Genomic DNA, 27,462 nt, shown 5'->3' with positions numbered 1-27,462 from the left:
TCAAAATTTACGTAAATGTAGATCTTTTCACGTATTTTTCACTTTATATTTAAAGACATTATTCTTCAACAATTTATTGTCTTTGCAAAGATTAAATTATGTTTTTCAACTGTCATGCTTGTTTGTTATTTGAATAGAAAACAAAAAGTTGTACGGTTTGAAATAAAAATTTTTAAATAAGAAATAAAAAAACGGATTTCAATCTTATGAAAATTATTTTGTTAAAAAAAAAAAAAATACAATTTTTTTCTTATGTTACTGGCAAGAAGGATAAACTATTCAAGAATGCTGTCTCTAAACTTGTCAACAGCAATGCTTTCCATTATTCAATTTATATTGCAAAAAATATGCAAATTTAGCTGGTTCTAAATTTTTTTAGAATGAAGATGAAAAAAAAAAAGAAAATCCCTAATTGAATTGAATAATAATAATAATCATTTCTCGATGGATATAAATTCCGTGAATTCTGCCAACTTTTCAGCCTTTTGTTCGTAAAATATATCCTCTTAATTAATGAATCGTTCGACACTGACAAACGTGTAAAATTGGCCTTTTGTTCCAGTCTGTCATCTCCTGAAGAACGGAGTCGCTGCGATATTCGGACCCCAAAGTCCCCATACAGCATCCCACGTCCAGAGCATATGCGACACGATGGAAATTCCGCATCTCGAAACCCGATGGGATTATCGACTGCGGCGAGAAAGTTGCCTCGTTAATCTTTACCCCCATCCAACAACCCTCTCAAAGGTACGTATGTGTGCAGACACGACACGACACGACATACGGTTCGCGCTTTTGTCAGCGCGGCATTAATTGTTCGACCTGATTTTTCGAAAAAGGATTTAAATAACTTGGGCAAAATAATGTAGAATAAGCAAAAACGATGGGTTTGTCGATAAGGAATGTCCTATGAATTTTGACTCTCGTTTTTATCGACTGTTGGAAAAAATCTGTTCTTAGAGACCTTGGTCGTTAAAACACCGAGTGTAAAAGTAAATAACGATGAAACGAGTGATGATGTGTTAATTTATTTCGCACTCAATTCAATTAAGTGATAAAAAATTGTTCTTTATAACCAAATGAAAGGTGAAAAATTCAAAGCGGCAAGTATGCAGTAATTAATAAGGATCAAATGAAAAGGTGTCGTTCATAATTGTAAAATTGTTTGATACAGTCTAACGCATAAATAATTATCGTCGAGCTTTTGACTTTGAAGCGGAATAAAATTGCCAAACATGCAGTAATTAATAGAGATCAATTAAGAAGATTTCATTCATGATTGAAAAATTGTTTGATACATCCTATAAATTTAAACGTATAAATAACGATCATCGAGCTTTTATGACTTTGAAACAAAATAAAACTGATTATGAGGTTAGACTTAACTTCGTTTACACAATTCAAAAGGAAAAAAAAAAAATCGAGCTTTTTTATCAGTCGTATTACCTCTCAAATCTGACAAGTAAGAAAAATTTGAAAATAAATCCCCTGATGGTGAAAAAAAAAATATGAAATTACCCTATTTCCTGATTTTGTATCAATTTTAACTAGTCGTTAAATCACTACCAGGAAGTTCAGTTTGAGAAAGAGGAAAAAAGAAAAAAAAATCATCCAACTAACAGCGATACATTTTCATCTCATTTCTCCGCTTCGAAAAAAGAAATTCGCAATCTAAGTCCCGTCAAAGTGATTCAATAGATTGAAAACGAGGTACATAAGCGTGGAAGGAATGAGGGGGTTCAAAGTTGCGTGGGTACAAAAAGGTTGGTTTTAATTGTTGTTATAAAGTTTCGGTGAAACGGAGCCTTTGTGGTGGCTGCAGATATTAGAGTGAAGAAACTAAGGTCCGGGCACTCGACGAGATCGAGCCGCGAGCAGAGGGCATGAAGAGCGGTTGCCCTTCTTTTCGCAAGTTCGTCGGCCTACGGATCTCATATACCTCGCTCGAGGATTTTCAATTAAATCTCAAACCCAAAAGGGCAACCCTCGGGATCCTTGAGGCGAACGGAGGAAAGCGAGAGGGAAAGAAAAAGTGACACGAGCTTGCGAGCTTGCGAGCTTACGAGTATGAAAGCTATATGGGCATCAGGCTCGCGAATGTAAAAGCTCGCGAGCTCGCAAGCTTGCAAACTCGCGAGTTTGTGAGCTTGCGAATGTGAAAGCTCACGAGCTTTTATGTATGTTTTAGTTCACGAGTTTACGAACACGAAAACTAACGAGGTTGCGAACTTGCGAAAATGAAAGCTATTGGGGTATCGGATTTGCGAATGTAAAAGCTCACGAGCTTGCGAGCTTGCAATTTATAAAACTATCGCAGTATCGAGTTTGCGAATATGAAATGTGACGAGCTTGCAAACATGAAAACTAACGAGCTTGCAAGCTTGCGAATACGGAAACTGTCTACGCACGGATCTCCGAAACTTTAATACAATCGCACGACTCTTTCTCAATCTCATCGCAGTTTATAAACCGAGCTTTACCTCCTACTGGCAACGCCAAAGGCCCAGAAATTCGTGGCACACGTGTGGTGAGCTTTTCCCGTGGGAGTTTGCCACCCCGACCATGACGCGGGATTCCGGTTCGTTGATCATTCTCTTCCTGGGCAGACAGATCAAAGAAATGGAATTGCACCCCCTTCCGCCCCCCTGGCTGATCTAAGGACGAACGAACCGTAGTCGCCGCTTCAAAGTTCGTCGATCTTTGCTCTTTTAGTTTGGGATCCTTTTTTCGAACAAGCCACCGCAGTCACAAAGTCATCGCCTGTATTTTTCTGTCTACTAGAATAAAGGAAATTCCTGAGCTTTTCAATGAGGCAATTTTTAATTCCACATTTATCAATCAGAAGCTGATTCTGGTCCGATTGTTTTGTTTGTTTGTTTTTTTTTCTGCTTTTCGCCAGTAACGGTGAAACTTTTTGAAATTAACTTGTCGCCAACCCACAGTTGCTATGGCAATTATGTCATGATTAGCTCAAACAAGCTCCCGTTTTTTGGTCATTAAAATTATACCACTTAAATCAAGGGTGTAATCCTTTCTTCCATTGCAACATATAGAAGAGAATCGAGTTCGTGAGAGCTTTCGATTCGTAATAAGGGTCTCACCCACTCGAAGAATCCGGTCATATCGCACGAACTTTGACGGGCGAGTCGCGTGTGAAGAGAACTATGAAGGGAAAGAGAGAATGCGACGAGGCTTTCTCCTCAGCTCTCGTAATAGCGCCATGTTGCTTGAAAATGCCAAGTTGACCAACAGTCCGTCGGTTGATACGAAGGGCTGAGCCAAGCGTCGGGCACTTTAGTTCGACGCCTTCACGAGCGCAGCGCTGCGGCGCCATATTCGCGCCTGAGGTCAGCTGACTGCGACTGCGCATGCACTGCGCATGCGCGGCGGCTAGTGAGCGCGCGGCGCGAGGCGAGTCGGGCTCGCGAGAAGCGAGCAGCGCTCAGTCTGCGACTAAGCTCGAAAAGGGCAAGTCACATAACTATTTAACAATCTCAACAGAATGAAAAATAAGAGTTTGAGTAAAGTTTTGAAAGAATATTTTTCCGAATAAAACAATTTATCGTAGAGCAACAAGGACACCGAATTTACTGGATTCTTAACTTTTTCGAAGCAATTTGAAACGAAGCATCGACATGCAAGCTCGATCAGTTTATAATTCCATTATCTTCGATTTCGGTATTTTGAAAGACATCATCGCGTCCTGCGCAGTGTTCGGAAGCATACAATTACTTTTTGTAATCAATCACATTTCAATTACAAATTACAATTGTAATCAAAGTGTCAATGACTTTTTTACAATTCGTAATTGATTATTTAATTTTTTTCAATCGGAAAATACAATCATAATTCGTAATTAATTTTGTTTTTTCAGTAAAAAAATGGAGGTTTTGTAATTTGTAATTTGTAATTTGAGATTTATTAATTAATTACAAATTCGCGCGATACCGATCTTGCGTATAAACTGGCTCAACCAATCCTAGACGTTCGAACGTTTCGTAATACATTAATAAAAGGTATTGACTTTCGGAGAACCGACCAACCTCTTCAACAATTCCAAGTGGATAACGGAACCCACCGGAGTTCCATTAGATCCTGTGGTATTCGAATGGAGAGGAAAGAGATTTAGAAGAAATGGGATAAACTATAGCCAAAGAAGAAGTACATACACCCGAATCGGCCGCAGTGTTTCCGTGGAATTCAATTTGTATCGCTTTCCGGGGTGAAACCAACGCTTGCTATCGCTCGTTGCTCATCCCCTCTTTTCAGGGATGTGCGCCACCGTCTCACCCCCTGATCCTGGAAGAGTTCTGTCTCATTTGTACATCTCGAACGTACAACAGCGAACCCCTAAGCGCTCACCTTGTCTACTTGCTTCCGACTCTGACTGATCAGCCCCATTTAACGACCCCTTAACTAACCCCTCATTTTTCTACGCCGTTTGATCCTCTTTTCTTCCCTAATTTTTATCACAATCTTTTTATCTGTACACAGTCTTTATTTCTTAATTTTTTTTTTTTTTCGAATAAAAAGATAATTATCCTCGATTATACACTATTCGTGATTGCAAATTTCATTCTTTTTATTAATCTTCGTGTTTTCCCAGATTTTCTGTAAGCAGGAAAAAAAAGCAGGAATATTAATCCGTGCTTCGAAGACTCTTTCAGGGAGTTAAAATCGATTAGGAGTGATTATCAAGGTAAGGAATTAGAAAAAAAAATAAGTTTGACACAGTTTTTCCCGCAAAAATCAATGCCGTTATCCGTAAATCGTCGGCAATACTTTTTTTTACATGAAATAGATACGAGAAAATCCAAAAATAATCGGATCAACAAACCACAATGCTATATTGGCAATAATTATGTTCGGTGCTGTTACACTGATTTACATCTTACATCATATTTGTAGAAGTTTCACCTTTTCTCACATTAAAAATTTTCCTTGAAATATTCCTTATTTCTGCTTTTTAAATTCTAATCAAACAATCTTTCATTTTTGTCTAATTAAAAACGACTATTTTACATTGAATATTGTAAATTATTTGCAATAAATTTTTAAACAAAATTTATCGACGTAACACAAGATTTACATTTTTATTTTACAAACTATTTTTTAAATTCAATTGTATATCAAAAGCTACATAAATTAAAAATAAAAGAAGAATATCAAAAATCTTTCATTGTCGTTTCTTTTTCTTTTTTTTTCTTTTTTTTAACGATTTTAACTCCTTGAACAGACCTTTGAAGCACGGGTTAATATTAAAATTAAAAGTGGATTTGACGTTTAAAAATAATTTTTTAGTATTTCGAGTCAATTTAAGAGGTGAGAGAGTGTTTATATTTTTTTTACGATATCAAGGGCCACCCTAATATATATATATATATGCAAAAAAACACTAAGTGGTTTGGAGTTGCTAGCTCTGTGTGAAAAAAATTGGGGTCGTGATAGATAGATGTATAAATGCGTGATATAATATTATACGTATATGTATACTCGGTTGAAAATTCAGACGGCGTGTTGAATGGGGTAGGAAAAAAGGTTGCAACGAGGTATTCGATTTCGATGGAAAGGCGACGGTCGCCCTCCGAGCGATCGAAAGCGAGCCAAGTGGCGCCGGTTCGACGTGCAACGGCTTTCACTACTTCCCTGCGGTCTCCCGAATCACCGATCCTTACTACTCGTCGCCAGACTCGAAAGAGAAGAAGAAGAAGAAGAACAAGAAGAAGAAGAAGAAGAAAAAGGAAAAAAGACGCGCCTCTATCGTGGATCCGAGATTAAAAATCCCGACATCATTTTGCTTCAGTGAATTTATAAAATTTTTTACTTCCCTTTCCACCCTCCATCCCCCTCACATTTCTTTTTCACTCCCTCCTTCTCTTCAAGTTCCACATTCATATGGATTATTCACCCTTGCAAACATCTCCGATTTTATAGTAATCGAGGAAGAAACTTTAAGAGTCTCTGTAACATTCTTGACAAAATCAATTTTTATCTATAATATAGAGCATTCCAAGTGAAATCGAAGGGAATCATTTACCTCAGCTCATCAGATCCTTGAATGATTTTTTTTTTTTTTTTGTTTTATTTTGCATTGATTCCACTTTAAGTAAAAAGCCTCATTTGTTCGAAGAATTTTTCGACGACCGTTCTTGTTTAAAAAAGGAATAACAAAAAAAAAAATCCACCATATTCAAAATTCTGAAATTTTTTCCAAAGATTATGTGTGATAAATAAGTAAGATCTATCATGATCAGAAAGTAGTATGCGACTGTTTCATATTTTATTTTACATTTCCATTTTTTGTATCTTTTTTTTCAGTTTAAAAAAAGTTATAGAATTTGATCAGAAAGGAAACTCGTTCGAATTTCAATTCGAAGAAAAAAAAAAAAAAAAACTAGTAAAACAGTTAGCCACTGGGAAGTTATTATTGAACATTACTGCGGATGCGGAAAGCGAATAAAGCGAAGTGAGTTGATGGATCGTGAATTTGCCAATAGAATTGGGACAAGAAACGACGCTAATTACACACCACACACGATAACACCTTGCGTGGTTAATCACTCACCTCGTTAGGCCGTTTGTCCCTATCTCGTCTGGACATTTTCCTGCAGCGTGAAACTCAGCCAGACATTTTCCACTCTTTTATCCTGCAGTCTTCGGTGATTAGAACCGATTGTAACGCTGGTGAGAAATTGGCGTCGAAAAGATTCGTAACCGGCCGCGAATGGACGGCAAATTCAACGATTGAGGGGTGAAAATAAGGATACTCGTTTGATTTTTATTCTCTAAATCTTTTTTCTGAATTCTTGAAAATTCTTGAGGATCCGATATTAGTTTATTTAATTTTCGATACTCATATAGGCAGCACTGTTTATATTGTAAATAATTTTATTTAAATACTTAATCGTTTTACAATTAGTTGCAAAGAGTTTAAAAAAGAATTTAATCATTTTCTTTATATATTATTAATAATTTATATTAAATGACTATGAGTTTTATTTTTCTGTAGAATTAAACTGTTATGCAATCAATCGATTTCGAAATCTTTTATGCATATTATATTACGTGTACGTGCTTGTGTATGATTTTTATTTATTTTTCTATTCGGTATGAAATTTTCACTCAGAAACGAAAAAAAAAAAAAAAAAAAACGTTCCACGATAAATCGCATCACCGAAAACACCACGTACCGCAACTTCCGGTTTACTTCGTCAGATCCGACCGTGTATAAATGTAAACCGGAAACAGTGACGACTCCCCACTTCCGGCATGTAAAAACTCTGTACAGCCATAATTAACCGAAGCGCTTTACGCTCGTTTGGAACCGGAAGTTGCCATTTGTACGAGGAAAATGAAAAACGGTGTTGCCTTTTTTTTTCATATATTTTTTCTTTCTTCTCGTTTTTCACTTCTGAATTCAAATCAACGTATTTTATTCATTTTCGGATTTCTACGCACTTTTACATCGCTCGCAAGGTTTATTCTTCTGACTTGCGGGAAGTTTTTACCTTCCTTCCACATCGTTTTTCTTTTTTTTTCTTTTCTTACTTACTTACTTCCTTTTTCTACTCTCACTCGTAAGGATACGCAGTGAGAAAAAAGGGGGTAAGAATACCGGAAAATGCTTCTCAGCTGGATTTCCCATTCAAAATCCATGGATGATCCCTGAGTGCAGCATAAGTCATTCCCGGATTTGTGTTTCCGTGTTTTATATATATATATATATATATATGAGAAAGAAGAGAGGCGTAAATAGGTAATGAGGGTGAAAGACATGGAAGAAACAAGATAGGGAAATGAAGGTTACGCTTTCCTTCACTCGAGGTCTCGGATTCATTCCGAGATTTAAATCCTCATTCATCTCAATGTTCCGTAACGTTTTATGGAAAGTAATAGAAACTTAAGTGTCTTGTAACAGAGCGGTGAATTGTGCGCGTCTTATTCTCAGTGATTAATTTTCTCAGTTTGCCTTCTCAAGGGAAAAAGTAGCAGAAAAATATCCTCAAAAAACGTTCAAGGAATAAGTTTAACAACTAATTATTTCACAATCGTGTTTTGTCAAGAATTTTCTTTGAATATAAAATCAGAAAATTAGACAAACTAACGGGAACCAGTTTTATGAATAATTTTGAAAAGGTTACGCAATTATCCAGTTTTTTTTTTTTTTTGTTTTTTTTTTTCTATTCTTCGACAAAAATATATAATAATAAAGAAGAAACGAATAAATTCTTTGGATAATAATATTTTCCGATCAATTTTGGAACCTGAAAGAAAGATGTCGTTGCAATTAAATTTTTACGAAATTCTATGGAGAATTTGAAAACACATTTGTGGTCACAAAAATTTTTTTTTTACGATCGAGATTTTAATTTGACTGATTTTAGACACGGTATAATCTCGAGTGTTTTCATTTCGATAACTTACTTACATACCCAATCAAAACGAACGATTTATTCACGTCCGAATTCTAGCACGATCAATTCTGCAATAAAATTCCATCGTATTTGACTTTTAAATTTCGTCTCCCACCAAACAACATATTATGTTTTATTCATAAAAATTAGATCCTTCAGCTTGTGACTTCGTTATCTCCTTTCCAATTTCCATGCACTTCCGCTTTGGAATTTAGATATATAAACAGAAAAAACTAGGAAAAAAAAAAACGTCTCTAAACTCTCGCTGTAAATCGTTGCAAGTCAGAATCGTAAATTAACTTTTCTCTTTCAATTTTCGGCAGTAAAAATGAGGCAAGAAAAAATTTTTTTTTTTAATCCAGTCTTCGGTAATCCGGCAGTTTTCGCCGAAGAATAAAAATTTTGCAAAGTATTTTTCAAGCTACACACACACACGCATACACAATTTCTAACTCCCTCATTGTTTTAATATGAATCGTTCTCTTGCACGTAATTCCTGGTCCTCGTTGTCACCTGCAAGTGAACAAGTTGAGAAACTAAAGAAGAGGAATAGCAGTCGAGTGTCTCTGCAGAATGAAACCCAGGGGATAAAACGGGGGTCGCAGGTGAAGGAAAAGAAGAAAAGAATCTAGCAGTTAAGAGGAAGAAGAAGAAAAGAGCCGGGAAAGGAACTGAAACCGCGGACGAAGAAGGACGAAGGAAGAAAATAGAAAGCCGCACTTTTCCTCAAAGTCTCGAGTTTTCTCGCTATTCGCCATTCGGCTGAGATAAATATTTCGTCAAGTGAGAAATACGAGGAAAAGTAACGAGCTTCGTGTAGAAAAATTTCAATCGCAAAATATATACTATACAGTGGTGATGAATTTTCATCAATAATTTTTGCACTCGTGCAGAGAATAAGAATCGATGTTTATTAAATTGTTTTTTTTTTTTTTTCTTAACTTTGAGCTAACTTTTCCATTTCGATTTAGTAAACGCAAAATTATTGCAACCGATTGGAATGAATAATTCTAAAAGTTGTACAACGTTTAGGAATACCTGTAAAAATATGTTTTTCGAAGAGATTCGCAAAGGAATATATATATATAAATATGAACTTGACATTTTTCAAGTCTGACACACTTCAATAGCCGAAAAAAGGTCTGAGGGGACGTCGTCGTCGAAGTGGCGATACTTCGCGAGAAAAAAGAAGAGAGTAACTGACGTGGGATGAAGAAGAAAAAAAAAAGGAAAAACTGCCACTTATCGCGTTTTTTATCTTCTCTTTGATGGCCGTCAGAAGAGCTTGTTTAAAAAATCATTACTGCCTGAATATTCGGATGTAACAGAAGAAAGGTGAGACGCAGCAGCGTTTTAAAGCCGGTCCTACATAATTCCGGCTCTTTGTTTTCCCGGTTTTCTCTTTTTGCTTCTTGTTCTATATCCGCTACTTCACATTTGCCAAATTGTGCTGAGAATCGGAAGTAGAAAAAACGGTACATTGAATGATTTTTTTCGGTTTTAATTTAGTTCGGTACCTATTTTCAAAACTGACAAATAAAAAAATGATCAATATATAATATACATTAGGGTGGGATAAACAATTGACGCCAATTACGATACGCCAATCCGTTGTTGAGTAATAAAATTCCAAAATGAAGAAAAAAAAGAATTCCTTGTGTTATTTAAACGTGAAATAAAAAATCGCTTATTAATATTAAGAGTTCGAACTTTTACAAAATTTTAAAATGAAATGCAAAATGAAGAAAAGAGAGTAAATAATCAACAAATGAATAAGTAAAGACGAGCAGGAGCGAAGAATATTAATCGTTTGATCAAAGCAATCTCTGCATTCACCCCTGAGATTTGATCCGCGCGTTTATCGTAACGAGAAAATGAAACGAAGAATTTCATTTGCAGTTTAACGCGAGTAGTTGATGAGGCAAGTAAATGTTACACAAAAAAAAAAACTTTGAATATAAAATTGATTGAATAAAAATAATCTAGCAGCTAACTTAAACTCTACAGATTGGATGAAAAAATAGACACGATTTTGAAAAAGTTATTTCAATTTTTGACATAGAATTTCATAAAATGAGGTTTAATATTTTGAAATTTTTTTTTTTTATTTTCATTCACATTTTTCATAATATGAAATATAATATTTTTCTACGAAAACAAAGCAATGGAAAATAAAAAATGGAGGCAAGAAATAAATTCTAAAAATGTTTCATTGGTACATCGAGTGCGAGCAGAAGAAAAAATGAAGCCGAAATAAAGGATAAAAGAAAAATGCAGGGATGCGAAAATAAAGCAGTTTCACCTCATGTGCGCATGCATCCTGTATGGGGGTGAATCTGGCACGGGGTTCGATGGGCCGGAAGGGGTGAGGGACTCTCCACACGTGTTCGGAATGGTGAAAATTCAACAATAATAAATCCAAGACTCTGGGAATATATGCATGACACTGTACATGTTACACGCAAATGTGTGCATAATGTATATACAGTACACCTGAAAACGTGAATACAGTGCCGACTTCATGGCGGCGGCGGCGGGTTTTGAACAAGATAGAGGTAAAATATGCATTCGTATGGTTGGCGGGGGTGAAATATTTCCGCGTAATTTACAACCACCGTAAAAACGCCGACGCGGTCTGGTCGCAGGACGAATACCTAATGCAATATATGCTCTTGCTGTTATACGTGTGAGGGTGAAAAGGAATTTGCGAGGAATTCGAACGGGGGTGAAAAGTTTTTAAACAATTGAATCCGCTGTATGATGATTTTAGATAATTTGTGTTTCGATTTGCTTGTGGGATGAATTGGATTTTTGTTTTGGCGAAGTTTGAAAAAGGTTTTGAATTTTTTTTTTTTGTGACGGTGAAACTTGAAGTAAGGAAATGAAACTTTTGGGAAGTAAAAAAATTTTTAATGGTGGAAAAGTCGGTGGATCAAAGTTACGAGATACAGAATTCTGGGGATTCGAGTTAGGAGACAGAGCAAAGTACTGAAAAGTAAGGTTATGACATTTGGAGGAAAGAAATGAGGCTTTGGAGAAACAACAGCGTTTCAAATTGCCGGAAATCCTCAAAGTTCCGAAATGCAGAATTCCGAAAAATGAGGTTTTAATAGAGTAAGATTTCCGAAAATTGAAATGTACTCAACGAGTGGGTGTAAAAAGTGAGAAAAAAAAAACAGAAAGTCAAAATGACCAGGAATCCGAACGTAAAAAAATCGAAAATCAAAAACAAAGAAAGATCAATATCGTGAGATTTCACTGAGTCAAAAATTCATAGAACTAAAAATTTTGCATCAGTCGGAATTTCGATGTTTCGGATTTCAAAATTTTTTCATTTTCGCACTTTTCGAACTTTAAGCGTCGGGTTTCGGATCTTTTGAAACTTTGAAGTTTCGTAAAAGTTTAATTTCTATACTCGAAGTTTCGCTGCCAAAAAAATTCTGAATACATTTTCGAAATTTTTCCATTTCCACTTCCCTGTTTCCAAATGCTACAACCGTCGACAAATTTTCATACATTTTTTTTTACATCTATTTAGTAAGAAGAAATATATAAAAATACACCACGAAATGAATTTGAAATCAATCAAAATACTGAAAATTTTTTTAATCAAATTTTTGGACGATTTTTGACATTTAAAAAAATTTGGAGCGACCTCTTAAAATTTTTTTTTCAAGCTGTCCTTTGGAGTTGGCTCTTAAAACATCAAAAGCTAACATTTTGTCACACGAGACTCAAAAATAAAAAAAAATAAAAATTAGTCGATTTTTTTTGCGCCACCCTAATATGTATACACCTGTAATCCTGTGCAATTAATTGGCTAAGAGATCTGTCAAGGAGCCGACTTGCTGGCTAATTAATAATCGTGCTAATTAAATCGACGCAGTATAATCACCGACACGTGTATCATAATTTGGTAAACCAAAGTGTCGGGGGTGAAGCGAGGGTGGTTTCGACGTTCTGTAGAGGCATAAATCTCCTCGACTAAAACAGTATCGGGCTAGACAAGCCCAGGGTTGAATCAGTCGATTTGTTTGCAGAGAAGATGGTCGCCTAAAAATGGCCCCAGGACTTCACCCCCCTGATTTTGGCACCCCCGGCTAAGATTCCCCGGTAACCTAATCCTGCGAAACAGCAATTTGTTAGCTTTGAACGAAGAAAAGAGAACCGAAAGGGTGAAATAAAAATGAAAAAAGCCACCCCGTGGCGGGGGAGAGGGTAAAATACCAGCCGACGCGACGCGACGTCCTGTGACGATAACTCCGAGCAGCCTGATCCGTCGATCCCTGACAGATATCGATTGAATATAGGCACAGATCGACACTTGTGAGAGGGTGAACCAAGCGACGGATTTTTATTTTGCGAGGGTTGGTGGGGTGGGGTGGGGGGGGGGGGGGGACGAAAAATTTGGCAGGTCAGAGTGAGGAACGGATGAAAGTGAGAGGCGACGAGGAAGGAAAGAATTATCATAGCAGCGTGCTTTTGACGGTGCGGGAATTTTCGCCCCCTGTAGTTGGGGGTGGAAAAGGTATTTAGAAAATATTATACGATAATAATAATGAACTTGATGGGGACTTCTTATGGTAGGGTGTTGAAAAGGGGGACGTGAGGCAAGCTGTTTGTTCGCTAAAAGGTCGGAAGGCTCGCCTGCGATTTATGAAATATGTATATAGTGACGCGCCCTTCTACGTGCGTGGCTTTCGACGAGGGATGAAACGGGGTGAGAGAGAAAGAGAGGGAGCGAAAAATTTCACGCCCGGGTTGCCGAATCTGGTTCTTCAATTTACTACTCGACGGCTATTTCGCGTCGATTGGCCGGATTGACGCCGGGGTATTCAATCGCGAAACGATTATGCGCGATTATTTCACGTCAGCGAATATTTAAATTATATTCAATTTATTGGGGGAGAATTTTCAGTTTCATTTATTTCCAACGATCGGTTGTCTGCAAGTCATTCTTACTTCTAAAAATCCTACATAGTAAAACTGGTGTTTGTTGTTCATTTTTTATTTAACGAGATAGTCGTATGTCGAGGGGTTGACAAATCGTTATTTTCAAAAGGCTGAGTTATATATTCAAAAATAAAAAAATGGAGAATACTAAAATTATAGACAAGAGTTTAAATTGTTATAAACCTGGTACATTTTTTACAATAATACAATATAATAATAAAAATTACAACCTTTGATTTTCACCCTTATTGAGCCGTAATGGTGAGTATTCTTACCACCAATCATATTTTACATCCATTTTTTGTATATTCAGAGAACTTTTTAACATATTACTTTGCAGTTTTTTTCTTATTTCTGATACTGTACTGATAGTTTTTCAATACTCGAGAGTAATCATTGCGATATAATGTAAATTATTATTTTTAATACAAATTACAGTTAGCAACAAATTGATTCAGAAAAATCTTAAGAATTGAAGGAATGATTCGTTTCCAAAAAAGTTACCCCCTATACACCTAAACATGTTCTACATATATTATAAGTCTTTGGGTTTGCTAATTACAAATCTGTAATCGGCTTAAATAAAATTCAAAATGGCGGATGCGATACTGCGGACAAAAATTTCAAATCCGATCGAATTCGGAAAAAGAAAAACTCTGTCTGAGAGTTTTTGTGGTGAAAATTAAAAATTCTATGATATTCGAAGGTTGGGAGGCGTGGAAGAGGGGGGGAGGGGGGGGGGGGGGTAAACGGGGTACTCAAGGAAATACTTAGTATTCGACGACTCAAATACGTTGAATCTTTTTTTTTTTCTCTTTCAATTTTAACCATAGAAAATAAAAAATGATTTTCAGATGAAAGGAAGATTTTTGCAAATTTTTGGAAATTCAAAATAATGCTCAATAATGTTTATGCAACCGTCATTTTTGACCGTTTGAAAAATATTTAAGGATATCCCATTTTGCCCCTTCTATCCTGTTTTGCCCACACCTCCTCTATACCTGTTTTCGATTTAGTTGGAGAAACTTTTTAACCGAAGCTACGAAAAAGTGTCTCCTTTCTCTCTCTCTCTCTCGTTCTCTTTCTCTCTGAAAAAAAAAAAAATGGTATTATTTTGATTCACTGATCGTAACTGAAATGGGCCATTTTGTTCTCACACAACTCACCGATATGCGCATAAAACTGTCCGCAAGGATACAAAAAGAGCATTTGTCGGACGGTTTACTTTCACGCAGCGATAAATTCGAACAGTGTCCCAAAAGGAAAAAAGTAATATCAAAGCAAAAAAAAGAGAAAAAATAACCTCTGAAAAAAAGTGAAGAAAAAAAAAAATAAAAAAAAAAAAAAAAAATCACGCGCAACTGGAATAGAAGGCAAAGCTTATTCGCGTCGTTGAAAAAGCTCGCGCGCAAATCGGAAGCTTCATCCGCTCGTTATACTCGTAATATATACTATAGCGTATATCCTGGCATATCCTGTTTACAGGATTACAACGGCGAGTAAATGAGCTTGAGTTTTATTATTCCAGGCGTACGTCGATCTCGTAAAGGCCTGGGGATGGAAAAGCTTCACGATCATATACGAAAACAACGAAGGACTCGTCAGGCTTCAGGAACTCCTCAAGGCCCACGGACCCAGCGAATTCCCGATCGCCGTTCGGCAGCTTGGCGAAGGCCTGGATTACAGGTAGATTAGCTTGTTCTCGTTAAATTTTTGTGTTTGAATTCATTTTTTCCACAATGAAATCCATTTTTTATTTTATTTATTTCTGGGCCATTCGAGGGCTGCAACGAAATAATCTTTTTCGAAATAATCTGCAACGAAAAACCCCCATTTTTTGATTTTGCTGCTGAAAATTTTCAAGGTTGTATTGACACGACCCCTAATTTACTTTTTTGCTTCATACCTATGGAAAATTCCATGTCAACTCGATCGACGTCTGACCCTCACCATTTCTGATTTCGTTCAAAATTTTTACACATTTTTAATATTTTTTAAAGTGCCGAAGAAGAAAAAAAAAAAAAAAAAAAAAAAACCGACTTCGGTCGATGGTGAAGAAAAAAAAAAAATCTCAAGGAAGATGAAACAACGAGAGTTTATGTATTTGTAATTCAAATTTGAATCAATGGTGATAAAATTCAAACGAATTGGAGATTCCAGATACATAAATTTGAAAAATCTAAAATAAGGCTCAAAATGGTTGATTTAGATTTTAATAATGCCCGTTATGTGATATCCTTATACTTGCTATTTACCATAAAAATTAAGGAAGAGATTGAAGAAAAAAAAAACCGACTTCGGTTGATGGTAAAAAAAACAAAAAAAAATCTTAAGGAAGATGAAACAACGAGAGTTTGTATATTTGTTACTCAAATTAGAATCAATGGTAATGAAATTCAAATGAATCGAAGATTCTAGATACACAAATTTGAAAAATCTAAAATAAGGCCCAAAATCGTTGATTTAGATTTTAATAACGTCCATTATTTAATATCCTTATTCTTGCTATTTACCATAAAAAATGAGGAAGAGATTGAAGAGAAAAAAAACCGACTTCGGTTGATGGTAAAAAAAAAAAAAAAAAAAAACCAAAAAAAAAATCAAAAAAAAAATTCTTAAGGAAGATGAAACAACGAGAGTTTGTATATTTGTAACTCAAATTCGAATGAATGGTAATAAAATTCAAACGAATTGGAGATTCTAGATACACAAATTTGAAAAAATCTAAAATAAGGCCCAAAATCGTTGATTTAGATTTCAATAACGTCCATTATTTGATATCCTTATACTTGCTATTTACCATAAAAAGTAAGGAAAAGGTTGACGGAAAAAAAAAAACAAACAAAAAAAAAAAAAAAAAAACGCTTCGCTGCGACGCTCGATCCGAGGTTTTTCCTTAATAATTTTTTTTAAGGACAATTGATCGCTCATTTTCGGTTGTGGGCCGAAACCGAGGAACGAAATTGTTCTTTACGGACTGCGCAGATCCGAGGTTCGTGATTGCGTCGAAGCTGGGTTGGGTTCGTTCGTTGAAGTTTTCGTTGAAGTTTTCGTTGAAGATTTTAGTCGAACCCCCGCGTTTACAATGCCGGGCGAGATAAGAAGAAACCGGCGGTGATATTGCGGTGTTTCCTTGCTGTTGGATGGGTTATACGAAGGTGTGTATACATATACATATAGGTACATACATGCATGGTTTACGTATACCCATAACGTATCTGCGGATAAAGATACGCCGAGTTCCTCCTGAGGGAGCAGTGGATCCTCGAAGCGATCGTTTTGCAAGAGAATAAAGAAGACTGAGAGACTAAAGACAAGAATAAGAGAGAATAAGGAGACGAAACGTGGGAATGAAATGAAAAAAATCCTAAAGTGGGAAACCAAAAACGCGCCGCGGCTCTCGACGGTTGCGGAAAATAAAATGAGCAACGGTTGAAGAGGGTTGTAGGAAAGAAAAAAAAAACTGAAAAGACCACGAAACTGGAAAAGAGTAGAAACGAGTGAAATCGACGTGGGATTGAGGCATAATTTTGGAACGGAGTTCCGAAGTTCAGAATTTTAAAGGTGTCTAATTTTTAATTGTTTTTTAATCGAAAAAATGAAAATTTTACGAAACAGTTAAGTTTCCGAAGCACAAGATTTCGAAATGGAAGATTTAAGGCTTTGAAACTAATTTCCTGGGTTTGTTTGGATCCGGATATCCGAATCCAAGGAATTTATCGTTTCTAAAATTCAAGATGGTGGAGGGAATATTACGATTAACCAAAATTTCGAAAAACAGTCTAAATTTTGCTGAGACTGGTCTGAGTTTCAGGAATTTCTGGACCGATAGATTAAGATGTCAGAGCCAGACGAATAAAAAAATTGTACCAACGGTTCCACTGTCTCTCAGTTTTCTGAAAATTTGAATTTGCGAAAATGCTATGCTCAAGAAAAACTGGCGAAAAACAGGGAGAAAGAAACGACGCATGATAAATGGATGGAACAACTCCGTCATTTTTTTCCGAAAGCATCGACGCGTGGATTAATAATAAATATCCTCGCGCTCCACCGGATCGAATAAAAATCATGGGATCCAAGTCGAGCTCGATCCTTGGACGTATCGATTTCGCAAAGGAGACGGCTAAAAAGCGGAAGGAAAAAACAGATTCAGGTTGCCGAATTTCGTGCTCGCCTAATTCTCTCATCCCTACGTTGTCTCACAAAAACTTGTTGGCAGGGGTCGTCGAGACCCCGTGTAACGTGATGAAAAAAAGTATCCCAAGGCGAGGGGAATGTGACGCGGTTTATGGCTGGGTGATTAATTTTCATTCTTGTGTCCAGTTTTCTGTTTCTTTTTCAATTGTTGTTGTCGTTGTTTTTTTTTTTTTTTTTTTTTTAGGGGGAAGTTTTTTCTGTCTTTTTTTTTTTCATATCCATCAACTCATATCTTGTTTATGACGATTCCTCAATTCTTCAATTATTCAGACTTACATTTTTTTTCCAGTTTCAAATTGTTCAAAAATATCTGCTTATTCGTTGGATTTTGTTGTACTGAATTTTATTTCATTAGTTATTCGTGGATGAAAAAGAAATCCTGTATCATCGAATATTCGGTAAAATTTGTCTTCTTTCCGGTAAAAAAGAAAAAAAGAAAACAAAAAACAAATCGAATCAATATAGCACATTTTTCTCATGAGATAGCTCATTTATGATTTTTTTTTTTTTTTATTATTTGTCACTTAATATTCTAGAATATGAATTAAAAATTTTTTTTTGCCTACGATTAAGCTTGAAATAAAATGAGATATGGAATACAGTGAATGAGCATATTATTATGAATAATAATTTGAAACTTTCCAGTGAATTAAAAGAAAAGGGAGACTAGGGAAACGAAATAAAAACTTTGCAAAAAAAATTTGAGAATTTTTCTGTTCATCGCTTGGAACTGACTTGACGGGTTCCACCATGAATTGTTTTTTCAACCCCATATATAAGCGCCGATCTAATGTACAGCGTTTCATGCAACACGTCAAAATTTCTTATCAAGCAATCGTGTGAACAAAATATATATAAAAAAAAAAAAAAAAACAAATTGCAGCCAATTACAATTTGGAAATTTTTTGAATTTGGAGTTTTTCATACTGATTACGAGATGTCGTAATTTTTTATACTTTCTTATTATTCGTATATACATATGAATATAATTTTTAAGGTTTAAAAAAGTTTAAAGAGTTTTAAGTTTGAAAAAAGTTTCAAGAAGTTTAATCTTAAGGCCGTCAGCGCGTTTTATATTATATAACGTTGACCGCATTCTACCGGTTTTGCACTAAAGACAAACTATTCCGTTTCCATCCTCTGGGAATATTCAGGAAACTTATTCATTAGGATCCTTTTAGGTAATTTGATCCTTTATACGAGCACGCCGTTGCAGCCGTTGCATCAAAAACTTCCGTGCTGTTTAATTGATCAAAAAGGCATGTAAGATGTTTGAATTAGTTTTTTTTTTTTTCTTTCCTTTTCTTACTATTATTATTTATAACCGCAAAATCTTCTCCTTTGCTTTGATCATATCTCTGCCGATTTCCATTAAAAAAATTGACTCCTTCCTTGATTGAAAAATTCTGGTACCTACCACTTTTGATTTATCAGCGAATTGCTCCCGTCAATTTTCGCATACATACATATATATATATATATATATATATATATATATATCTTCATTCATTTTTTTCACAATACCCTTTACGTTAAGTATATATATAAATAAATAAAAAATAACGAGAAGAGATGAAGTTAAAATTTTATTCACGATTTTTCTCTACTAGTCAGAATTACCGTTGGTTAAAATACAAATAAAATAAAGTCACCATTGTAGGATCAAATTTGAAAAATTGAAACCAGAATTGATCAGGTCTTCTTGAAGAAACGCAATTGAAGATCGTGAATTTTTATAAACAAATCTAAGTCGTTACTGTCAGCTTGAAAAGATTCGCATCGTTGTCTGATTATTTTTTGTTTTTTTTCCCTTCTCCTTCTTTCCTCTGAAAATTTTTTTAGAGTTTATAAGTTTGGTCGTAAAAAATAGAGTGATAAAAAAAAAAAAAAAAAAAAATTGAAACAAAAGTTAAAAAAATAATATCGATGGTGAAAAAAAGAACCACAAGTAGACAGAAACTCAAAGACAATAATAAGAGTAAGAAATATTCTTGATACTATCTTTTCAAACCTTTCATTTTTCATTCGTTTTTCTTTTTTTTTTTTTTTTTTTTTTTTCTATCTCTTTAAAATCCATCTTCCTTATTTCTATCGCTAAGAATCTTACGGAAATAGAGAAGAATAAAGAAAAAGAAAAAAGCAAAGAAGGAATTCCGAGCGTAGTATCCGAATGAGAATTTGCGAACCGAGACGAAACCTGAGTGCAAGATATATATTCAGAGAACGCGGTAAGAATACGACTGTGCATCTTATCGCGTTGTGAGGAAAGTCATAAATATAGATTGTCCCTTGGCTGTAGGCTACATGTATATACGTACGCAACATACATAAATATATATATATATAGACATATATACGTGTATAATACCGTATTAAACCATGGGGATTCCCATGGATGAGCAGCTGCAGGCGAGTGGAGCGAAGTTCCTTTACCTCGTAGCGTTGGAAAAGAAAGGGGAATCAGTTATCTCCCGACTGAGAGAAAAGCGAATTTGAGGGAGTCTTTCCACCCCTCTCACCACCCCCTCCCCCCCCCTCTCCTTCGTCTCCTTCATTCTTCATTCTATTTTTGTTTAATATGTGAGCAGGTTTTTTTTTTTTCTTTTTTTTTTCATTCTTTTATTTTTTCTTTACATTGGAATTCGTTTTCTCTTCCCGCTTTGCCACCGGGTAGTCGGAAATCTTTTATCCCCTAACACGTGGAAAGGGGGATCCTGGAGGATTTTGTGTTAATCGTAAAATGTGAAAAAAGCACGGAGGAAAGTGTGAAAAATAAAAATTACAGAAGAAGAAGAAGAAGAAGAAGAAAAAAACGAAAAAACAATTAACACATCGTTCTTAGCTAATACTTACGATTTATTTGACTGATAATTTTGTGAATCGGAAATATTGATAGAAGAAAAAATTGTCAGTTTCATTGTTCCCGAGAAGAGCGATTTTTTTTTTCTGAATACCCGTTTATCGGATTCTCGGTGATACGAGGAAAACTTGAAGACTCGTTTGTCTTTGACCAGAAAAAAAAAAAAAAAAAAAAAAAAAAAAAAAAAAAAGTGATTTTCTACCCAACGCAATAAAAATTATCTTCACCAAATCGCCAAAGGTTACAAAGTGTAAAAACAAAAAAAGAAGAAAAAAAAAAAAAAACCAAGCAAAAACCAAAAACCCTTCATCATAAACCGAAGTCCAAATTACCGTTCACCAAGGGATTAAACACCGCGTGACAAGCTCCGTGAAACAGATGTTGCAGAACGTCGAGGGTGTTTTAACATAGGGTGAACCGAGCTGTCCATCGAGTAGCGAGTCGTTATTCAAACGGAAGATTCGTGGGTCACCACCGCGTGCAGGGAAGCAATTTTTCACCGGCAACCGTACGTGCCTCTGTAACAAGCCGGATGTATGCAGGGGCTGAAGCGGAGAGGAAGGGAAATTCTAGAGGGATGGAATAGGGGGGAGGGGGGTTGGGGGGGGGTGGGGATTATGCGAGGTATCGTTCACGCCTTATTTCCCTAAACAGACCGCGTTTCCCCTTCTAATATTGGACGGGGCGAAGCGGTCGAGGCCTCCATTCAGATGGGTGACCCTCCCCCTCCCCCACCCCCCTCAACCCCTCCTTTTCGTTTCACCCCGTCCCACCCCAACCCTCACCTTCGAACAATTCATCCCCTTCGTCCTTGGCGACTCGCCGCGATGTCCTCCTGAGTTATGGAGTGCCTGCGAGTCCTCCGGCGGGAACTCGAAGCGGAAGTCCTCCGACGGTGTGCCCTGAAGGGCTCACGTAACCCCCGACCACCCCCAACGATGCGGTATTTATAGGCACGACGATGCGGGGTGGTCACTATTTTTCATGCACCCTTTCTCTTCCCTTATACGCTGGGGGAAAAAATAAAATGGATGATTAAGGGAGGGGGGAACGTTGACGACGGTTTTGCGAGTTCCTTTGGGGATGGTTTTCGGAGTCTGGAACGCGAGATGAAACACGATTGATAAGCGAAGTCGAATGCGGAATTATCGAACCTTGATTTGTCACTTGGGGTGAATATCGTTCTACAGATTTTTTAAACTCCTCGCCGTAGTTTCTGATTAGTTCCTTAAATTTACCGATGTTTTACAATATTTAAACGATCAGTTTTCGTTGGGAAAACTTAGAGAGCTTTTACTGCGATCGTTAAACAATATATAGATTTTTTTTTTGGGTTGGTAGAAATTATCTGAATTCACGAGAGAAAACTATTCGAAATAATTCGAACACGAACCTGTCGAAAAATTTGTTTCTTTGAAATGAAAATTTATTCGATGAAAATAATCAATTTTAATCAAATCGGACTAATTTCACAAAGAAAATTATTCACGGCAGATTCGTTTTCAAATAAAAGCACGTTGTTTCAACAATGAAAGAAAGAAAAATAAAAATCCAAGAGAATTCTTTTCCGAGTGTTAATAATTCTGATTGTTTAACGTCGAGCGGTCGTCCGGTTTCCAGTTTACTTTGAGCAATATAATCCGCCAAACGGTTTTTCCTTTTTCTTCGTACAACCTCACGACAAACTTTTTACGACTCTCGATGCTAAAACCAAACTCGTTATACTCCGAAGATTAGCAATTTCCTTAAAACTCACTCCTGCAAACAACGCGATTTTTTCCCCTCTTTTTCTCTTCACCTATCGACTTACCCAAATAAAAATCCAATTTTATCACCGGATCAAAAAGCTTTTTTATCCTCATTTTTCCATTCGTTTGAAAATTTAGCTTTTAGTATAGAATTCGCATTTACTGTGTTTATTATTATCATTATTATTATTTACGAGATTTAAAAATGAAACTTGTGTAACGCAGTTTTCAATATTGCTATCTTTTTCTAATAGTTTTTTGGTTGATTTTGTTTTATATCTGTATTTTTTTTTATCCATCTACCGAATAGAAATATTTTTCAAAAATTTTCATTCCACACAATCACTTTATATTAAAGCTTCAGTATCGTATAAACACTGTGTAATAGTTTATAACTTTATAACTTGTAAATTAAATCAAAGGTGAAAAAGTAATCCCGTTAATCTCCACGGAAATATCGATGAGATAAAAAAGAAAAAAAAAAAAAAAAAAAAAATACGTCTAGAAACCCATAAAAAATCTAAGAAAATCTGACACGTTGAAATACGAGATAAGAAATAATTAGCTGGATAGAAATGTCGGTGAAACGATTCACCTTTACGTTCTAAAATACGGATACGAGCTGGGTGACTAAAAAAAAAAAAAAAAAAACCAAAAAAACCCAAAAAACCCAAAAAACTTTCCTCGAGAGCGAAAAATTGAGGAAAAAGAAACTTATAGTATCTATAAAATGACGAAAGTACAGAATAATGATCGACGGTCCGGACAAAACTTTCATGATGGGAAGAAAAGTGTGTTAAGCTTGTAAATCGACGAGGAAAAAAAAAAAAAAAAAAAAAAAAAAAAAAAAACTTTCCTCAAGTTATTCGTTCTGTGTGAAAATTAATTACACATACTAGACGAGCGGTGGTCCATTGATATTGTAACGACTCAGAGGGGAACGGACTATACTAAAGGCAAAAACTATGTACATATCTATATGGCATGTACGTATATATAGGTGTATATATGTACAGAGGACGCAGCAACGTCGAGGGTAGCGATACGAGTTCCATTGATTGGCGAACCAAATTCTTTTTAACGATCTTCCGCCCCAGCAGCGTTCTCTCTACCACTTACAATTTATTAATGTCGATGTCGAGTACATTTTCACCCTCTCGTGTTTTCTTCGCGGTCTGATGATAATTAGAACGAATTCATTCCACGCTCTCCGATCGTTATTGGGATGTTTTTTTTTTTTTTTTTTTCTTTTCTTTTGGAATAGCAAATATGATATTTAATCTTGAAATTTAGGGGTAGAAGTGAAAATTATCTTCGAAAGGTATGTGAAAAGTGACAAGTTCGTTCATACATAATTATTGGCTTGTAAGTATGACGTCATGAGGAAAATGAGGATTTTTTTACTTTGATTCAATTCAATCCGCGAAACTTTGCCAGTTATGGGTTCCTACCTTGTAAGCTGCATGACGGTGAAGATGGTCTTCGCAAAACGCGTCCCATTGAACACGAGTCACACACTCACTAACAAGCACTAAGAGTTAAACACAAGACGAGAACTTGAGGTCACCTTTCGCTTCAACGAATCGGAACACTGAGCATATTGAAAACGAGAGAATTTCGCGACAAGACCGTCGATTTCGGATTCCTGTTTGACACTGCGGAACTTCGAGCGATCGAAGTAGGGTAAACACGAGACAAGGGTAAACAGACTCTTGAAGGAGACGCCGAGGCTTGTTGTGTGGTTTTTTCAGTCACTCAGCTCGCAAGCATCGCAATACGAGCCGAAAGGACTTCGTGAAATTCTCGCAAAAACTTCACCAATCGAAGAATCCGAAAAAGAAATTTATCTACCGAGATTCTCATCATTTTGTTACCTCTAAAACCAAGGTTTTTCGGGATATCTTTGCGTTTTTGCGAGACACTTTTATTATCATGGACTAAAAATCTTTGCAGGGATTTTTTGATTGGAGTTTTTTTTTTTTTAGTTTTTTTTTTCTTCTTTCTAGCTTCTTTATTGTTGCTTCGTTATATTAACTGCGTTCGAAAACAGTTTAGTGCATATATGAAAATGTTTTCCAGTGTTTTCACGAGCCTCGAATTCACCGCGTCTTATAATTCTCTTTTGAAACATCCTCAAAAATTTTACCGCGGAATTAAATTCCTGTTTATTCATCCCAATCAGTCGCTGCAAGCTCAAGTAAATTGCGGATCGAGGCAAAGAGCAAAGGTGAATGGTAGGATCATTTTGAAAGATGGGCTCAATTAGCAGAGGATCTTTATGGCCCGGTCATAAATGCGCAGTATATTGTATACACGTCGTGTCATCCTGCTTGGCCATGTCGAGGACCACAAAGTGCACTCCGATGGCTAGACTCGAGCACTATAAGAGGAGCAGCAGCTCGTTCGCTGGACCGTCAGCCGTTAATATAACTCGCGTCATTAACCGATTCGATAAATTATGCCCAAGTGTATTGTCCCCAAGCTTCTGGCAAACAGCCGGAAGTGGCTTTCGATGTCGGTGAATGGGAGGCGTCGGTGTTTCTCGGGAGTGCAATTAAAGCTTTCGCCCTGATCGAAACGAGGTTTTAAAACCGGACGAGAAATTTTTCATTCGCCAAAAGTGGGCATTGGATTGATAAAAATCATGTATTTTTTTTGGGGGGGGGGGGGGGGGGGGGGGGTGAATTCATTCGAAATAAAATCAAATCGCGATGAAATACGAGTTTTAGAAAATCTTGGAGAGACGTGAAATGGTCTTAATTTTTAACTGTTTCATTTCTGTGGATTTGGATTAATTCATAATACTCGTTGGAGAATCGGACGTGTTCTCGTTCTCTTTGTACAATTACGGTAATCTAACGATCGTGAAAATAAACGGAACTCGTTAATCCGTTTACTGGATGAAAAATGTGAGGTTTGTGCAGAATATTGCTGGGAAATGGGCACAAGCAATTAGCGGAATTAATTTTCCTCGTTAATTTTGTACATACACACACGTATTATGGCGCGATGCGTGCAGGCGCAAAACTGCAGAATGACATTTCAACAGGGACGCGCTGAAACTTACGGATGGAAGTTAATTGAATTCAAATTTGCACATTATATTATACAATATATACATTGCATATTCAAAACGATTGATGATCGTTTATAATTGCTGATTATCTGCTCTAGTTGCACTCGCTCGAGTAAAATAAATACCTGCCTGAGTAAAAACCTTTGAAATTCATTCCACGCGATAGATTGAAAGCCAAAATTCGTTTTTTGCCATGAGGCAAAACACTTTTTTTTTCTAAATACTTAAAGCAAGAGAATGCACAATTTTATACAGTCAAACTAATTAATTACTTATTTTCAATAACTATATTCGTTATTAATAGATTCTGATGAATAAAATATCTCAATTAAGATCGATTCACGTACTTTTGAAAAAAAGTAAACCCAAATCGAATCTACTGATCGGTAATGGAGGTATAAATTCCGAAAATTGACCAAATTTTTCAGTCATGGATCGTTTTATAGTAACTAAAAATTTTTTTAACAACAGGTACAGAAACTTTCTAAAAATTTTAAAAATTATAAGAAAACGAGACTAAAAAAACTATTTTGAGCGATTGTAGTTGTCAGTACTAGATTTAATAATAATTCTCACACAAAATCAGTTTCTTTGGTTTACTTTACTTTTTTAGTTGAACAAGAACTTGACATAATATCGATTTTTTGTTCAACCAGAAACATTAACAAGAAAATAAAGTATCTCGATTTTTCGTTGAGATCTAAAAAAGGAATTATCATTTTATATCTCGTAACAAAAATTTTCGGTTTGTTCAAAAAAGAAAAAAAATGGAAACATTTGAGGACTGCGCAGTAATTTGGCAACTAAAATTTTTCCTCAATGTTCCGCTCGGGTTTGTATATTACATTATATGCCCTCGCGTAATTCAAGGGTGGGAAGAACTCGGGGTGAGTTGAAGGTCCGAATACCGTAGGGACGCTGATGACGAAAAGGGGTGGACACGTTCCGGCGATCTTTCGTGTCGTCAACATGGTCGAAACGATCCGACGATCGAGACGAAAGGAATGCGACCTGCGAGAAGACCGCAGAATTTCATTTCAATCGAAAGGAAATCGAAAAATCCAATATTCAGTAGAACTGCTCCCGTATCGTCGACGCCTATTCGAATCGACGTTTCGAGACAATTCCGGGCTTTTCATTCGCACCCCGAGGGAGTTTTTCCCTGCGAGAGTTCCGCGGTCCGCCGTTCCGAATGCCGGACAACACCCTCGGCGAAATTTGACCGGAAATTGGAGGAATCACCTCGCACATCGCAATTACTTTCTGCACTCTTATCCGCGAACAATTCATTATACGGCAGCTTTTTTCCTGTAAGACCCGTTATTCACAGCGAAGAAGAATTTGCGGAATAAGGAGAAGATGCAGCGAAATGAGAGGAAGAGGAACAGGAATTTTAATTATATCTTAACTAACGCATGAAACGTGACTTTTCGGTGTTTAATTACTAGAACTTCTGCACACTTGGAGAAAACTTTTTGCTTTTTTAAAAAACATTCACTTGTCGGAGCGTTTTTTGCAAAATTTTATCCTCTGAACACAATATTTTGTTGCTAAAACCAAAATTGATGCAGTCATTGTTTCAAACTCATGAAAAAATACCGTTGAATCAAACGTAGGTGAGGGTGGGGCAAAGTGGGCACCTTAAAAATTTTTGATATCACAAAAAAAAAATTGGGGGCAGCGTGGGCACCTTATAAATTTTTTACACATCAAAAAATTTGGGGGAAAAGTGGGCACCTTCAAAATTTTGATATTTTAGAAAAAATTGAGAGCAAAGTGGGCCTTTCTCGTAATAGAAGTAAGAAGTAGAACAGTTATTACAAAGGGTTCAAGTCATCTGTGTAGTATAATCATCAGAATGAAATCATTAGTGGTCAAACACCATTGAATCAGGTTGTCAATTCACGATAGTAGATTTTTTTGTCATTATTCAATGTGACTCTTAATTCATGAAGTATGAATAACAATTAATCGATAATTTTTTTAGTTGAAACAATCGAACAATCACTTTCCAATTTTTATAAACAGATTTGACTGTGTGGATCTGTAGTTACAACGTGTAAAGTGATAAAGTAAAAAATTGTTTGATTTGAAGTTTTCGATGACAAAGTGAATGATTAGAATCTACCATTAGTGAAACGGATATTCCCTTAAAATTTGAAGAAAATAGAATCTGTTGAAAAAAAATGAGACGGGGATCATAGAAGACGAAGA

At 36.1% G+C, this 27,462-nt stretch overlaps 1 protein-coding gene across 2 annotated transcripts in view; it reads left to right on the top strand.

Annotated features, from left to right (window-relative positions):
* The window catches only part of LOC124414716 (glutamate receptor ionotropic, kainate 2), a 198,524-nt gene that overhangs the window by 135,940 nt on the left and 35,122 nt on the right, over positions 1–27,462 (top strand). For both annotated transcript variants that reach the window (XM_046895743.1, XM_046895744.1), the window contains exons 4-5: positions 563–747; positions 14,896–15,053. In XM_046895743.1, coding sequence (XP_046751699.1) covers positions 563–747; positions 14,896–15,053 — 343 coding nt within the window. The remainder of the gene's footprint in view (positions 1–562; positions 748–14,895; positions 15,054–27,462) is intronic.

The sequence above is a fragment of the Diprion similis genome, chromosome 14 (genome assembly GCF_021155765.1).
Source record: "Diprion similis isolate iyDipSimi1 chromosome 14, iyDipSimi1.1, whole genome shotgun sequence".
In the NCBI taxonomy this organism is placed as follows: domain Eukaryota; kingdom Metazoa; phylum Arthropoda; class Insecta; order Hymenoptera; family Diprionidae; genus Diprion; species Diprion similis.
Note: the sequence above shows the minus strand (reverse complement) of the source record. Positions and strands in the feature narration are given on the sequence as shown.